Here is an 18,098-nt window from a genome sequence, read left to right as displayed (position 1 = left end):
ATAAAAAAAAAGAACAAAATTCAATGACCTACATTTATTAATAGCAACCTGCATATTAAGTACTACACTCAATTTGTTCTTTATCTAAATTAATATCTTTACAGATATTGTGTATTTGGATTTCCTATAGGGCATAATTTCATTAAACATATTTATTAACAATAATTGAAATATTTAAAAGATGCAATATAATATATATACATATTATATCTTACGGCTGTATTATGCAATAAGTTATAACAATGATATTTTAGTGGCAGCGCAATAATGCAGATTTGACAAAAAGCGACGTTAATAGCTTCACTGCTGATTTTGTTGAAATTTTAAAATGCACAATATATTATAATATAAAACAAAAATATTCTGTACTTTCCTCTATGATTGAGAATCTACAAAATATTTAATATCCAACAAGTGGTTATATTTAATATCCAACAAGTGGTTATATTTCATGAATGATTTAAATACAGAGGACAAATACTTTGATTTGTTTAACATAGCCACAGAGTAGGTTGAGGTTGTAACGACAATAAAAGCATTTTCACAAAGACAATAATTTTGTAATTCTGAAATTCTGAAAAATTGAAATGTAAACAAATACTTTAAACTATAAACCGTATACAGTATACTATATAAATTTGATAGACATAAGAGATATTCTAAATTGTCTAGTTGTAAACCGAGATATACATACCTACCTACAATACATAGGTAAAGGAGTGGCGGAGGCATTTATCGATTGGAACAGCATGAGGAGTCTCCAAAAACCTCAGCCCAAACAAGTTTGCCCTTTTTGTTGAGGTAAGAAAATCTGGTCAAATTTACACATCTAAATGCTCGGAAATAGTACGTTCACATATTGGTACTGGGCCGCTTAACTAGCTCCGCCACTCCTGAGCTAAATTTGCGAAAATGGGTTTTGACAAACTACTGAAAAACACCTCTTCAAAAATTCATTTATCTCATAATTATTCAAAGATCAATATTAAAAAAAAAATCTGCATATAAGCAGATATTCAAATATATAATTTGCATATTCATAAAGTGATTTAACTGTTCCACATGTGGAATACAAGTTATGAATATTTGAAGAAATGCTGTTGGAAAAATGTGATTAGGTCACGATTAAAATATACAGTTTCTGTGACTTGACACTATACTAACAATATAAGACAATATATTCTATTTATGTTAACCTTTGAACTTAAATATTTGAATTTTTACTACAATTTAATACCTAAAATCTATGAATTGTGTTTCCATATAAATTGTTCTAATGAAACTATACACAAGTCAAACTTTTAATGAGGAAATTACATAAATGTTCTCAAAACAAATGAAAAAATAACATCAATCAATAATATTGTTAATATATTTTGAATAAAGTAAATGTAAAAATTAAACATTACTATTATATATTTGTAGAGTTTACAATTATATATCGGATCAATATTTGTCAGTTGTAGAACACAGTTACAAGCATATAATACGCTATTCTAAAAGGAGACTAGTACAATTTACTATATTATTTTGAGTATATACATATACATTTTTCTATACAGCAACAGTATATAAACAATAACATGCCTTAACCAATATTAAGAACATTTAAAGTATTGCTTTTAATACAAGAGCTTTCTTTTCTCATCACGAAAAACATTTCTCAATCACTTGTGTATTTATATAATAATTTACATAGTGAGTACTCATTTATAAAGTACTTTTAACCAAAACCTGCATACCTTTTTTCACATACTGTATACTAATATCCATGTATTGATATTTCATTCATTTTTTAAAGTAATTGGAACCTTTACGATGCTTACTATCCCTGTCAATTGCAATGAAAGGGTTTATAAGTTAATTTTTCATGACTTTCTAGCAAAATTCAGTTCTATGTCGTATTAAAGTGAGATGATTGTGTAACAGTGTTCTTTGTTACTGTATAGGAAACAATTTTTTCTATACGTGTTAATATTTCCATCTGCGTATTATAATATTTATATACTATAGAAGTACAAAGAAAGCAGTTTAAATGACAGCCGATTTGTGTACCGTATCATGTCTAGTGACAATAACATTCCTGCAGTATCGTGTCTGCTGACAGCAACAGGCACATCCATAAAAACTAAATATCAACTTACACCAACCCTTTAAATACTCTCTCAGTCCCACAGTAGTCCATGTGGCAGCAGACATGATACTGCAGGTTGTTTATTGTCACTAGACATGATACAGCACATCTAACAGGTGGTCTATTAAGAGAATAAAACTAAAACTTTCTGTCCATATAACATTTGCTTACACTTACATACAAGTATCAAACATCTTATTTAGACTACAAAATCATTGGCAAATAAGAAAAAACAGGACTACTTATTACTACGTACTGTTGCAATTAGTCATTTTTAACAAAGATTATCAATTCTTAGAATTACATATGAAGAGAAAAATATAAGAACACATCGTATAATCAGTATATTAATGGTACAGAACATTCTTATATTAGAAGACTATTGCACATTAAGTTTAACTGGTCTAAAATCATAGCTCTTATATAATAGTCAATAATAGACTACATTATCTAGTTTAATCAAAATACTAAAACTAACAGTTAATGACACATAGAACCAATCCAACGCATATTTAATACTGGAATGAATTCAGCCAATCACGTCCTTCACTCATGGCTACAATAGTAGTTTTCGTTAATCATTGTGAATAAATCATCGACATGTAAAAATGGCTCAATGTGTCAATATTATGCAATAACATGAAAGATTTAAAATTATAATACTATATTATAATATAACAAAGAAATATAATTAATTACTGTACTATTAAAGTCATTAAACATTATAATATAATAAAGAGTTTAATATAACAAAATTATTCATAGAACAACTATAAATAGTAAATAAAAACTGGAATGGAAGAGAGAGGAATAACGAAAATGCAATTTTGTTAATAATTAGAATTATTCATAAATAAATGTGTATATATTTATATATATGTATGTAATATACACCATATGATAAGGTGGTAAATCATCTTTTGATTGGTGGATTTGAAAGATACAATTTAGAAAACCAATGAAGGTGATTGGTCAGAATCATGGTTCATGATTGGTAAATGTTCAACTGTTGCTTAAGTCACACAGCTCTGACAGAAAGTTTTCTGGTGTGATCATGTGTGTTGAGCCTGAAAGAAAAAAAGGGAATAAATCAATTAAATTGTCAGTTATTATAATACAAGTGTTGATTGAAATTTGAAATTTATATTTATACTAGGCAACCTCTTCAGTCAAAGACTGGTCTCCCAGAGGGCCCAGTTGGTAATCAGTGGCTGTGATGTACTAATACACCGGGGTAACCCCCTACTCGTCTCGAAAGATGTACTAGGTTCTTTAAAGTGCACACGAGCTAGATGTGTACACTGGACCTACGGTTTATAGTCCTTATCCGAGAAGACTCGTTCTACCACCAGAACCATGGAGTGAGTGAGCCTTGAACCCCTGCCGATGTTATGGCTACGTAATTACGGTTCCACTGTCTTAACCGCTTGGCCACTCACTCACACTGTTAGTTAGTTATACAGTTTGAGTTTTATAGTATGAATATTATACTTCGTCTTCCTTCGGCTTGAATCATTATGCATATCACAGCATAATCTAGATTATAATTCAGGTAAGTCAACTCTTGCATAATCCACTATTATAGTGCAAGTACATGATTTGTGAATTATAGCATGAGTCTTACAGCACAAAGTGTTACAGTACGAGTGTTATAGTATGAGTGTTATAGTACGAAGTGTTACAGTATGAGTGTTACAGTACGAGTGTTACAGCATGAGTCTTATAGCACGAAGTGTTACAGTACGAGTGTTACAGTAAGAGTGTTATAGTATGAGTGTTATAGTACAAATATAATAGTGAGAGAATAATAATGAGAGTATTATAGTAAAAGTGTTATAATACGAGTGTTACGGTACGAGTGTTACGGTACGAGTGTTACGGTACGTGTGTTACGGTACGAGTGTTACGGTACGAGTGTTACAGTACGAGTGTTACAGTACGTGTGTTACAGTACGAGTGTTACAGTACGAGTGTTACAGTGAGAGAATAATAATGAGAGTATTTTAGTAAAAGTGTTATAATACGAGTGTTACAGTACGTGTGTTACACAACGTGTGTTACACAACGTGTTTTACAGTACGAGTGTTACAGTACGAGTGTTACAGTACGAGTGTTACAGTACGAGTGTTACAGTACGAGTGTTACAGTACGAGTGTTATAGTAAGAGTATAACAGTGAGAGTATTAGAGTATGAAAATCATAGTATGAATGTTATAGTACGAATGTTACAGTACGAGTGTTATAGTATGAATGTTATAGTACGAGTGTTATATTACGAGTATAATAGTGAGAGAAAAATAATAAAAGTAATAGAGTATTATAGTGCAAGAAAAAGGCATATGAGTATCATCGGACGAATAGTAGAGGCAAATGAAATATCTTACCCATGTAGATTTCCCATGTGTTAAACTCTCTACAGACCTCGTAAGCAGAACGCATCTCAGAGTAAGTCATACCACCAAGAATGAATACAATCAAACGTGGGCCGCTGCGATGTTCTGAACGGCTTGGACCTTTTGACCAATGCCCATATCTTGCACTGTAAATAAAGAAATCACTCAACATTACATAACTGACAATATTAATAGAAATGTGTTAAAATCGGTTGCTTTTATTAGTGATACAGATAAGTTCTGTGAATTTTACAAACAGAAGTGCTGTAAAAATTTTGACACATTCAGTGGCCGAGCAGTTAAGAAAGTGTAACCGTAAGCCATAACATCGACAATTGTTCAAGGCTCACTGAAGAATGAGTCTTTACGGATATGGACTATAAACCAGTTTTAATATACACAAAATGCTTTTGTGTATATTGGATATATACAGTCACTGTCTTGGACAGACGAGAGAGTGCTACAATTGGCAGCATTGACATTTTGTGAACCATTATTATTATTGATTTGTTTCTCTCTTTAGGTCAAAAGTATTTAAATGCTACTCTCAGCAATATTCAACAAATAGTGCATTGGTTCTAAAAAACCTACATAATACTCACAGTAAATTGTCTAACTAGATCTTTTTAATAGAATATTGGCCCACTATATATAAAATTTTATATAACACCTATATAAATTCCTGTCATTTGATTGGACGAATGTGGGTCACATGGCGTGCAATAGTACGCACTATTCAACGATCGTTAAATAGTACTTTTTGAAACATTTTTGTGTACGAAAAAAAAACGTCTAGATGTTATATAAAACAAATAATGAATGTTTTGTATTCGTGTAATGGTACAAATAATGGCACTTGGTGAATGATGAAAGGTTATATCAACTCGGCTTTGCCTCGTTGATATAACCTTTCATCATTCACCTCGTGCCATTATTTGTACCATTGCACTCATAAACATTCATTATTTGTATAATACTAGCAAATCATGTTACAAAAAAAAAACCTTTTTTGCCATTTGATACCAATAGCAATGTCCACACAAAATGAAATGGAACAACTCTGTATTTTACTTATTTTTTACTACATTTATAAAACAAATTTTAGTTATATGATAGATAATAAAGTAGCTAACCTTCTGGTACCAGATGAACTGTGACCGGATGATGCTGGTTTACCCGACAGATATGGGAACAATTTCTGATCCAACTTGTCATTACAGGCATCCTGGTAAAATACAAATCAAATAACTTCTGATTAAATTGAATCTTTAATTGGGTTACAATAAAGGCATGGTTTTACATACTAATCAACATTGATGAGGTGAGGGGAATTGCCATTAAAATTTCATAGGGATACATTTAGCTGAGCAAATTGTCAAACTGAAGTGAAACGATTCAGTGTACAAACGCTTAGGTCGGCATAAACTGATTGTAACTAGTCACAGTTGCATTGAGTTGCTTGTGGCACTTACACAGTTTTCGACATAAGCTTGGTTTCCACTAGGATGCATTGCAAGGACGTAGACATAACATATTGGTTGAAAGTTTCATAAGAACTTAACATTGCACGTCACAAGTGGTAACCTACCATGTAAGCATATAGACGTATATTCAACAATGTTTCATGCTTCGCATTCATTGCGACATTGATGATTCAATTTCTTGTCGGACAATATTCATCAGTATTTATTTTTGTACTGCGATCCTAGCTTTATATCCATGATACTATGGATGTTATTATTAATTCAACACACAGTGCCTATAGTATCATTACATATTCTGCTTCAGAAATAAATTAGTTTGATTTATAAAAAAAAAAGAATTACCTCCATTATGTCCTTAATCAAAGGTGACCAACGTGAAAGCTGATAAGTGTGTTCCGAAACACGTTCTTTTCGTTCTATCGTTTTAGGCTTCCGGAATTTTGGCTGTGAAAATGTTAACAAATTTAATACGAGTCAATACAAAGAGGCTACATTGGCTATAATTATATTGACAATAGTGTGAAAAGGGTACAAGTGTTTGATTAGCAAGTGAATACATAAAAATAGTGTAAAAGGGTGCTAGTATTTTTCGATAAGCACTTACATCATATATGACCTGTACACCCAGACGTTTCATGTTGGTCACAATATTCTTCTCTGGCTCAGGAATCTGGGCATGTTGTATTAACTTAGCAAGATTCTCCTCACTGATTCCTTAAGAAATAAATTAAAATGAACAAAGTGTAGTGCTCTAATGGGTCTAGGTGGTAATTGTCTGGATGGTAATTGTCTGGGTGGAAATTTAATTAAAATAAATACCTACCATTTTTGCCAATGATGTATAGCAAAATAATGCGAATCTTATCCATTGAAGTTATGTTTTGGTCCAGTAAAATTGGAACAATACTTCTCATGTGGTCACGGATTTTTTCTCCCTCAGAGTCTGTTCCCATAGCCAAATCCTGCTCCACACGGCAAAGTTTTTCCACGTTACCTTTGAACTTGGTCATACAGTCTTCAGCCAATCGCAACTGAGTTGAATACTTATAAAATATAATAAAAGTAATAATCAATTAAGCTCTCGTTTGCGGAGTAACATGCTCTTTTTCCATAAATAATTCGTGTAATATGATACACTTGATGTCACTTCACTGGTTATTAAAAGTTTGTCCCGTTTCTGCTGTATAGAAATTGGGGTAATTTATTCATACGGTCATAATAATTTTTTTTTTGAAGGAGAAACAGGCCCTACTTCTTTCTATTTAAGTATATGTAAAAAATGTAGTGTTAGATGACAGTTGATAGACATTTGAACTGAAATGATGTTTTATGAAATGATTTAATGTCCTTAAAATAAACATTTACCACTCGTAATTCCTTCTGATACTGAGGCATCTTTTTCAACATCACTGATAAGTCTCTGACACTAGTCTGAAATAAATGCGAATACATTTTTATAAATATTGAAAAACAGTCCATTAACTATAGAATATGACTAAGAGAGAAAGTTTTTTATTATACACATTATTATACAGTTTTTTATCCTACAGCATGGATTTATAAAAATGGCGTATCAAAATGACTGCAATTTGTACTGGGAATGTTTATATGCAATTTGAACATTTGAGCGGACAAACTGGTGTCCAAAATTCTACACATTACATTTGAAAACAGCCACAAAGGGTTTGTGGGTTAGGATTGATGTGGTATCTACTTGACCAGAATTTGTACTGGGAAAGTTTAAAGCTGGTGGAGTGAAGTAGGGTGGGGAAGAGGTACTCGAGGCCAGGAATTTCTTCTCTAGTATAAAATAAAATTATATATTTTAAGTACAAAACAATTAAATAAATGTTACCTTATCTTCTTTACATTTCATTCGTTTATCAACAGCAAACTTCTTTAACTTTGATGTCACCTCCCTTGATGGGAAAAAAACAGATAATAAATATATATTCATAGAGGATATTCATGCTAGGATCCTATATCCTACTATCGTGGTCATTGTCATACTCCTACATGGTCACTCATCATCCTAGGATCATATATCCTACTATCGTGGTCATTGTCATATTCCTATGTGGTCACTCATCATCCTAGGATCATATATCCTACTATCGTGGTCATTGTCATACTCCTACATGGTCACTCATCATCCTAGGATCATATATCCTACTATCGTGGTCATTGTCATACTCCTATGTGGTCACTCATCATTCTAGGATCATATATCCTACTATCGTGGTCATTGTCATACTCCTATGTGGTCACTCATCATCCTAGGATCATATATCCTACTATCGTGGTCATTGTCATACTCCTACATGGTCACTCATAATCCTAGGATCATATATCCTACTATCGTGGTCATTGTCATACTCCTATGTGGTCACTCATCATCCTAGGATCATATATCCTACTATTGTGGTCATTGTCATACTCCTATGTGGTCACTCATCATCCTAGGATCATATATCCTACTATTGTGGTCATTGTCATACTCCTATGTGGTCACTCATCATCCTAGGATCATATATCCTACTATTGTGGTCATTGTCATACTCCTATGTGGTCACTCATCATCCTAGGATCATATATTCTACTATCGTGGTCATTGTCATACTCCTATGTGGTCACTCATCATCCTAGGATCATATATTCTACTATCGTGGTCACTCATCATCATTGGATGACTATCGTGGTCATTGTCATATTCCTATGTGGTCACTCATCATCATTGGATCCTGTATCCTACTATCGTGGTCATTGTCATACTCCTATGTGGTCACTCATCATCACTGGATCCTATATCCTACTAGTGTGATCATTGTCATCTTCAATACTGTATCAACTTACTGAGATACAACAGCAATATGCTGGTGACGCAGCTCTACCCACAATTCATCATTGTCATCCAACAATACTTCCTTGTCTGGCATGTCTGGTGAGGGCGCTTCATACCTTTAAAAGAATTTCAATATCATTATTATAAGTGCATTAAACCACTATGGGGGGTGCAATGAGAGACTTAGCTTCTTGCTTAATAGCACAAAATAAGATAGCTGTCTCAAGCTAATGCCTCTACCCTTGTTAGTTCAGTTTCTTGTGTCATCCTTGGTATATTCTGAACAGAAATTACAATATTTTTAAACATACTATATGAAATTGGATTTGGTTCACTTACTAAAGATAATATATGTACATTATGTTTATTGGAGTGACTACCTCATAAACATATACATTGAAACAATCATTCAATATCAGTAAAACAATGTAGGTACTGCAGTATCTGCAGTACAATAATTTTGACATAATCTCTTACTTGTACACATCATTTTCAATCTGGAGCAGATCATATGCCATAGCCTGGAAAGTAAGCTCATGAAGAAGTGGTGACACGGGGTCAAATCCTCTGTCGATGATCAGCAGCTGTGAACGATGTTTGTCAACTCCCTAAAAGAAAAACAAAGCAGTAATATTAATATCATAATCAATATTTTCATTTACAATCAATTTCATATTGTTTACTAAAGTGCCACAAATGTAATATTTATTCATTTAAAGAGAATTGAAATCAAGAGTATGTTTTTATTTTTAATATAAACAAATACCTACATTCATACGCCCAATCATTTCTACTTATTGAATAATTTATAAGAATCATACATACATAAATATAGAGAAAAAAAAAATATACAGTTAGTAATGAAGTTTAAACAGACAATAATTATTTTTACAAATTTGAGAATGGCATGTTTGGATGATTTCTATTCGCAATGCTAGCAAAATAAGAAAAAGAGACATAAAAATGTCCAGACAGTAAATAATTAAAAAAGATCTACCTCTCCCATGGTGGGGTCGTCAGCTTTGTAAGCATCCAGCTTTGATTGTATGATGTGTCCAAGCTCAGCATTGTGCTCAAACTCTCCTCGTATACGCACACTTGGATACTCACCAAGAGTTGAGCAGAGCGTGGCGATTTGTGCGGCTAGTTTCTCCAAAGTGCTAGCACAATGGCTAGTCTTGGCTGGGTTGTACAGTGTGCTGAAACTGCTTGGATTGTCTAAAGAGAAAATCTATATAAAAAAAAAAAATACCCAAAATAATTTCGAATTTCATTTAAACCCATTTAAGCCTGAGGCAAGATTATTGGATAAATGTTGCGCATGATACATTTACAATAGAACCTGTATTAAGGGGACATCTTCAGGATGGGGACCTAACAAAATGTACTCCTTAATATTAGTGTTATTGCATCTCATTTGTATCATTGGCATCTCAGCCATAATGCCTCAAAAAGCTAGGCCTATGTTTATTGGCGAAACAATATTTTTGTTAGTGTGAGCCGAGGGTGCTATGAAAAAAAAACATGAAAAAGTGTCTTTGACCCAAGTGTTCACTTATTAGGGGTGTCCTCTGAATAGAGTTTGGCCGAAGGGTAGAAACACATGGCTCCTTGTTCGTTTCACAGGAAATTGTCCCATAATAATAGGGATATTCCCTGAATAGAGGAATACAGAAGAAGGGGTCCTACTGTATACTTTTACCTTAGCTTCACATGGAAGAAAAGCAATGTTGATTTCCTTTAAAGTTTTGATGAACTTTGATGCAGGACTTCTACAGATATCAGTAAACAAGTCATCAGGACAAGCTAAAAAAAACAGTGAAAACTCATTTGGCAAGAGCGCTCGGCGAAATCATAGGTACATCCCTAATACTTTGTCAAAATATGGTTGTCCTTTAACACATACATGTATAGAGTTTGTCTACAGAAATGACCAACCTTACACATGGATTTTTTGAAATTAGGTAAAAAATGAATATTTCCATGGATTCAGTAAAATACCTTATTAAACCCCTTCATGACCCAACACTCAAGTGTCCACATAGAGTAGGGTTGTAATGAAAATGTGTCTTTTAATAGTGGTGACCCCTGAATATTTGCTTACCAAAGAAGATCTTTTAATTTATTACTACTAAATTTACCTTCTGTGAAGAAGACATGTGCAAGCCTGTATTGTAGGCTACGAATGCTTTCAAAGTCTTTCTTCAGTATATCAACAGACTGAGGGGAAAAAATGTAATGATTTTAGCGATTATCAACATCATCATAGCAGGTACTGTACAGTATGAGGTAATAGACATACAGTATTAGCAAAACAAATAAATAAATCAAGCACTCCTACTGTAGGAAGTTTATCGTAGAGGAAATGACCATACTGTATAAAAATAGTACTCTACTGTTCTAGAATGAAAACTTTGATTTTGGGATTTGTTACCTGTTGATGTTCACGGCGAATTATTCATAGATTTTAAACATTTTATCAAGAGTCTTAAATATCTATATGCAAGTCAAAAAATATAAACCTTTTTATTCCTAGATTTTTAATGTTTGTTTATTTATAATAGCTTAAAAAGACATATATTTAGATTTTAAATGTTTTATTAGGAATTTTTATTGTATTTGTATAATTTTTCCTTTTGGTGCTCGCCACTTGATAGTGATTCATTTCGCTTTTTGGTTAACCAGTCATTTGGATTTTGAACTCTTTTCTTTTGTTTTTGTAATGTATTTGTTCTTTTCTGACAAAAATAAATGAAATAATATATTATTAATTTCATCCTGATTTAATACAATTTTATTTAGTGAAATAATATAACTTACATTCTGATTTGGTTGTATCAGGTATATGGCTTCCATTGTTGTCAGTGGTTCACGCTTTTTAGCTAAATCTTCAACAACTAAAAACAAGCAACACAAGTTTTAAAGATTTGTATAAGAGCTGAAAATATTACTATTTCATAGTATTTCTGCTAAATCACTGATAACTAATACAGTATTTGTGTTTAAAAGGAGCTATTTAAAGTTTACACTTGTGGACCAGTGTAGCTATAGCAGAGAATCATACTGTATGTATGTTAAAATACACTGCAAGAACTAGTGTTGTCAGAACAGGTGAATGATTCAAAATGTACATGATAAGGATAACATACTGCACTGTACATTAATTTCCAACTTAAAAACTAAGTTTGTCCCGTTCAAATAATAGATTCCATAGGCCTAGCCTAGTTATTCTATTTTTTTCTTCATTTTGTTTGCTCTTTGTAAAGCCTAGTCTAGACCATCAACTATTTTGACAACAAATATGGTAGTGATACTGTATGACATCATCGTGTCCATATGTAATTGTCACATAAAGTATGATAGTGTAGACAGAGCTTAAGGCTACATAATTAAAACATCAATTGCGGACAGGATTATTCATTTTAAGCCATCTGTTAGTAACCTTAGGTACAACTGTAACTCACTGGTGATTCCATTCTCTGTCAGGTTGTGCATTTTGCAGCAGGAGGATATCATCCTCATTCCAAGCTTGTCCACCACCAATACTCTCCATTCTTTATTCTTCCGCACCGACTTAATCACTTCAAGAATATCTATAAAACAGAAAATAGGAAATATTTTAAAATTTCAATTACAATCAAGGGATGGATCAAGGCAGAGAGAGAGAGGGGGGGGGGGAAGGTGGGGGCTAGATGTCCTCCAACTGACAGCTGTACAGTAGCTTACTGTTTAACATGTTTGCCTTCCATAATCCCTGGGTTAACTTTAATCCTGTTCTAGTGCTAGGGTCGTAAATCGCTACTGTTTCTTTACTCCCTAAGCCTAAAGCAAGACTTAGTCTAGGAATGCTTATTCACTTTAAATCAATCCTGATAGTACAATTGTGAAAAAAAAAAAAACCAATAATACTAAATAGGTTCTCATTCACAAGTAATTGTAGAAACATTATATCATTGCTAGTATGCCACTTCTTAGTATACAGACTAAGAATAAAATAAGATTATTCAGGCCTGTAAGCCAAAGTGGTAGTAAGACCTCACCCATGTGTTACTGTTAGTGTTATATTTATGTGTAATACACATCTAAATCATATGAATACGTCACTATTTGAATTAAAAACACCTAACTAAACTCACACCAACTTAATTGCATTAAAAAAACGTCATAAAAATGTGCCACCCCAACCAGGGGATGCTCAGTCAGGCTTGCAACTTTCTAGGACGAATAATCTCGCCATTAATTAGCAAGTGTATATGCCTATATTATGAACCATATATGTCATGTAATTTATTTACTTTACACACAGTACTGTAGGTGATAAATTACAGTCAGCTATAAAGTCTGGTAATGCAATTTACATTTCAAACAATCAATCAATCAATTTTTTCCATAGAAGTTGGGGAAAAAACTGAAATTAATATACTCAAAATAGAATATTATTGAATTTATTATATTAACTGAATAAAATTAAGCCACAAAAAATGAATTTAGTAAAAACAAAAAGCATTCTTAATAACTAAGATTTTTATTAAGATTTATAACTTTTTTCATAACAATACAGGTACAGTATTTCACAAATGAAAATTTCTCTAATTTTAACATATTGTAAATTGCTTGTTGTGGTCATTGAAAAATTTTAATAAAAAAATAGTAACTGTTTCTAGTTCTACTGATAATCAATTCCGAGCCTCTCCAGTCTGAAACTTAGTTCATTATATTTATGATTGATATTTTATCTACCATTCATGGCGAGTTTTGGATATTAATTAAAAATATATTATCATACCATACAGTAATAAATAAAAAATATTCACACACCCACACTGGGAAAGATAATATTGAATTGATTATTAATAGCAAAATATCATAGACTGAGCTGCAACATATTATCATAAAAGCAATCCAAATTTTCCTCACTTCACACCATCTTATTCAATTAATAATAATAATCAGTAATGAATATAATTTTATTGCTTCAATTATTGTACAGTACATTGTATACAAATATTAGCTGAGTAGACAGAAATTAATTGTAATCTACTGTATACTGTACTACTAAAAAATCAATTTGAGCATTTTATAAAAAAATTAACTTATCACGACTATAATATCTACAGTGAATTTGTCAATGAGATTGGGATGAATATGATTATTCAAGATGATATTATTATGTACTGGCACAATTGCTACAGTTAAAATGCAGTCACGGCTGAGCGACTTCAATGTGCAGCAGCAGCGAGCAGATCAATATTTCATCTTAAGCTAGCTGAATGGCGAATGTAAGAAAAACATAGCAAACCACGGGCTATCTAATTACCATCGACGACAATACTCTACGATATCCCAACAAATAATAATTTAAATATTGGAATTTTTAATAAGATTATATTACTCCTGTACATGTGAATACCTTTGGGAACATATTTTGACTTTATATGCAGATTGTTAGATTCAGTTTAGACATGTTTTTTGTTATTTGGTCAAATATTTACTATAGGTACCCTTCTGTAAATATTGCGGACCACGAAAGACACACATAATTCTAATGTCTATTGGAGTCAAGTTTATTAGCATTTCATATCACATCAATACACAGGTCAATTATATGCCAGCCATTACATAGCAATATTTCTAAGTCTACACAATTATGTATATACAGTACAAACCATTGCCTGGTTAAATCTCTGGTTAAATCTCTGGTTTAAAAATGTTTTAAAAGCAACAATTCCAAGAACCTTTATTTTTATAAAACCAAATGGATGGCTTGAGAAGAATATACTAGAACTTTACACTACAGTGAGTTGTAATAAAGCAAAATCACAAACATCTTTGAAGCTATACCATTATATGTATTGGGGTACCAGGGAATAATTTCGCCAGTGTAGCAAAGCAAAAAGCTATACAAAACAACCTTCTTGCTACACAATTCTACAATTGTGTAGCAAAATATACTATAGAAAACTATGTTTCTCGACTCAAACATCAGTTTTATTAGCAATATTGCTAAACGAAATTTTAAGATGAAATTTTTCCCTGGGTACTATACTGTATGGTAATAAACAAGCAGGTCGGATCAAGAATTTGTCAAATAAAAAGCATTAACATAAAATAGTCTGTCAAAAGTATCGAAAGGTATGTCATAATTTTATTTTAGCTGTCAAAATGGGAGGGAGAACGCACGCTACTGACAAACAATAAAATGTCTTTTAGACATCTACAGGTACACCATCAAGTTCAATAACATTAATTCATTCTCAGTAATAATAAACTAAAGGTTACATTAGCAATCAGTTTATTGCTGAGGATACCGTATTGTTTTAAAACACCGGTTCTCGCCAGATCACCGAAGTAAAGGAACGTTAGGCCTCGTTACCGTTGCGTTCATAGATGAGATCGTCTAGGAATCCTTTTTATTTTAAGCTATTTAATTGAATACATTATTATTAACATTATGGTACTGTAGATGTCTACTGATGTTTCTTTCATAGTTTGTTCTATTTCATTCAAACCCCAATTATTTTATTCTACTATAGTCACAAGTTAAACAGTTAGTATATAGATCTGCTATGACTAAAATTGAATAAGATTATTTGATGTTGTCTACTGTACAAACCTACAGTACCAGCAATAAACAACAAGATTTATAGTAATCCTATCTGATTACAGTACTGTAGACTGATTACAGCAGTTTGATTTTTTTGAATGAAGTTTTTTATTATCCAATTTTACTGTTTTATTGTACATCCTCAGTACTAATATTGAGAATACATACATGTGTAGAAAATCAAGAAAAACATTGAGAGCTATGCATAGATAGCTCACCAAAACTACATCTTCTAAACAGTAAAGTTCATAATGTAGTGTTATTCGATAGGCCTAGTTATTTAAAAAGCATAATATGAAAATAAGAAAATACACATCTACATTAACTACAATGTTGATTAAAGGGCTTGAAATTCACCCTACCCAACTAGCCATTTTATACATAGTAGCCTATTTTATACTGTAGTAGCCTACTTTATTAATATTAGTAGATCTGATTGATTTAGATTGACGATGGCGAGTAAAAGATTAAGGCTACTACTTTCTATGTCTACTGTAGGTCTAAAAAATAGTAAATTATAAGGCCTATGCTTGCCTGTAGCTAGGTAGATAAGCCTTTCTTAGGCATTAAATATTAGTCTAGGCTAATTGAATGTACTAGGCCTAGGCTCGGCTAGGCCTGGCCCTAAAACTAGGCTATTTTGTCCCTTTTTATTTTCAGTCAATACATTATACAACGTGCAGTTTAACTTAATTAATGCATAATATGAGACAATATATGAAAAAACAACATTTGTTTGCTATTTATTTTATAAATTATCAATATCCATGTATATTTAAAATGTCAAATTATCCTAGGCCCAAGTCTTCAATCGCTGTAAGCAGGTTGTTGAGAATAATCACGGGGAACGAGAGCGTCGTCTCGCCTGACACGAATCGGTAAATGTTTATGACAGGGCGGTAACGCGCTAATATCACCTCATGTAAATGGACAAATTATCTAGTTTTGCAACTTCTAAAATGGCTAAAATTGCAACAACCTATCAATAAACAATTTAAGATTATAAACTAGATGTTAACAATACTAATACATAACAGAAACGTTCTTTAAATGATACTTACTCGTTCCAACAACCGCTTTCAGCGACATGATTCTAGGCTGGGGATGGGCACACCGTTATGTTTATTCATAAACAGGGCGTTCTAACACACAATGTGTTTTTCGTCCAAAGGGCATTGTCGTCCACACCACACCATGCCAATTAGAGATAAACCCGGGTTTTAAGATCGTGCATGCTGCGAAAGGGAAATTTAAGCACCCACTATCAAACAAGATTGAAAACTTTTCTAACGTCTTTTGTTTTATATTATATAAGAAAACTATGATTGATATCGTTCTCGTTTTTGCAGAAAAAATCGTATTTCAAATAAGGGCTCTACACCAAACAATGGACCAAATGATGCGAATGGTAAAAGTCTAAATAATGATATGTGGGTTATTGTCATGTGTTGCTGAAAATGTTTTTATTATTATTATCCGGTCGAGATATATAGGCCTATATGGTTGAAGTGGTTCAACAATTAAAATCAAAACGATTTAATAAGCACCGAGCATTTTCGTTGACCCGAGAGGCCTGTAATTGATTCGGTAACTATATAGTAACACAGAGGCCAACTTTGGTGGCATTCTTTTTAATCATTCAATAGAAATTAAAGGATAATATAAAGTACGGTAGTCAACATTAAAATATATACATGTACATGGGTTAACCATGGACCTATTTATTTATAATTAATTTATACTAATAGGTTCATGGGTTAACGATCTGGAAAAGACGAAATATTAAGTATAGACGTAAAACAAGTCAACGAGAAGAATGAGAACACTTCTAGGTTCTCTCAAACGCAAGAAAATAATTGTGGAATTGTCTTCCATTAATTGTTTTTATAGCAGCGATGTCCCTTCCACAATAAGTCGGCGTTATTCCGATAAATCCACATATTTTGATAGAGTTGGTAGGCCTATATAAGACGAGTGATCATTATTTAGAACATTAATTTTTAAAAATGGGTGGTCTAGGCTTCGGCCGTAATTTGAGAGTGAGTGTGATTTAAAAAAAAATTATTTACCAGTATATAGCGGGGGCGGGATGTGGGAGGGAGGGGCTTTATCTGGGTTCTTTTGAGAAATCAATGTTCCCCTTTCTTTCAATTGTTGAAATGTTCAATTTAGTCAGCAAGTCAACCTGAAAGATACCATCCATTTTTTTACATAGGCCTAACGCCATAGGCCTAATATGAACATTAAAACCACTTGTGCTTTGGCTTAAAATGTGAATGTGGACAGGACTCCGACATGAAAATCTATGGAATTCGAAAAGTGTATCATGGCAACCATGGAACATTCCGACCGTTCTTTTCACCACGCATAGAACAAAAAGATGCATTTCGAACGTGCACGCACGCGCGCTTAAAATTATCTATATAAGCAGCGCATCGGCCACCTAAAAATCGACAACAATCTGTGAGATTTCTCTCTGTCAGTTGTTTTTTACACTGTGTGTGCTCTTCGCAAATTGTGTTGCTAAGTAAACGCGTGCACGGAATTCGAATCGAAAACTATACTAAGTGACTGGAACCAAACATGGCTAACAAATCGATTGAGCTTCAACAAGACATCATTACGACGAAGGACCACTCAA

The 18,098-nt window shown here is 32.7% G+C and overlaps 1 protein-coding gene across 1 annotated transcript; it reads right to left on the bottom strand.

Annotated features, from left to right (window-relative positions):
* Nucleotides 1-19: 19 nt before the first annotated feature.
* LOC140046510 (syntaxin-binding protein 1-like) lies at nucleotides 20-16,669 on the bottom strand. Its single transcript, XM_072091175.1, has 16 exons — nucleotides 16,519-16,669; nucleotides 12,318-12,446; nucleotides 11,674-11,750; nucleotides 10,995-11,073; nucleotides 10,556-10,659; nucleotides 9,851-10,084; nucleotides 9,331-9,461; nucleotides 8,865-8,969; nucleotides 7,867-7,930; nucleotides 7,377-7,442; nucleotides 6,835-7,054; nucleotides 6,616-6,725; nucleotides 6,354-6,455; nucleotides 5,661-5,752; nucleotides 4,519-4,673; nucleotides 20-3,201 (listed from the first exon to the last, which is right to left on the bottom strand). The coding sequence occupies exons 1-16, from the start codon at nucleotides 16,544-16,546 to the stop codon at nucleotides 3,137-3,139; spliced, it is 1,761 nt and encodes a 586-aa protein (XP_071947276.1). The 5' UTR covers nucleotides 16,547-16,669; the 3' UTR covers nucleotides 20-3,136.
* Between the last annotated feature and the right edge of the window lie 1,429 nt (nucleotides 16,670-18,098).

The sequence above is a fragment of the Antedon mediterranea genome, chromosome 4 (genome assembly GCF_964355755.1).
Source record: "Antedon mediterranea chromosome 4, ecAntMedi1.1, whole genome shotgun sequence".
Taxonomy (NCBI): Eukaryota; Metazoa; Echinodermata; class Crinoidea; order Comatulida; family Antedonidae; genus Antedon; species Antedon mediterranea.
This window is presented reverse-complemented; position numbering and strand designations above follow the sequence as displayed.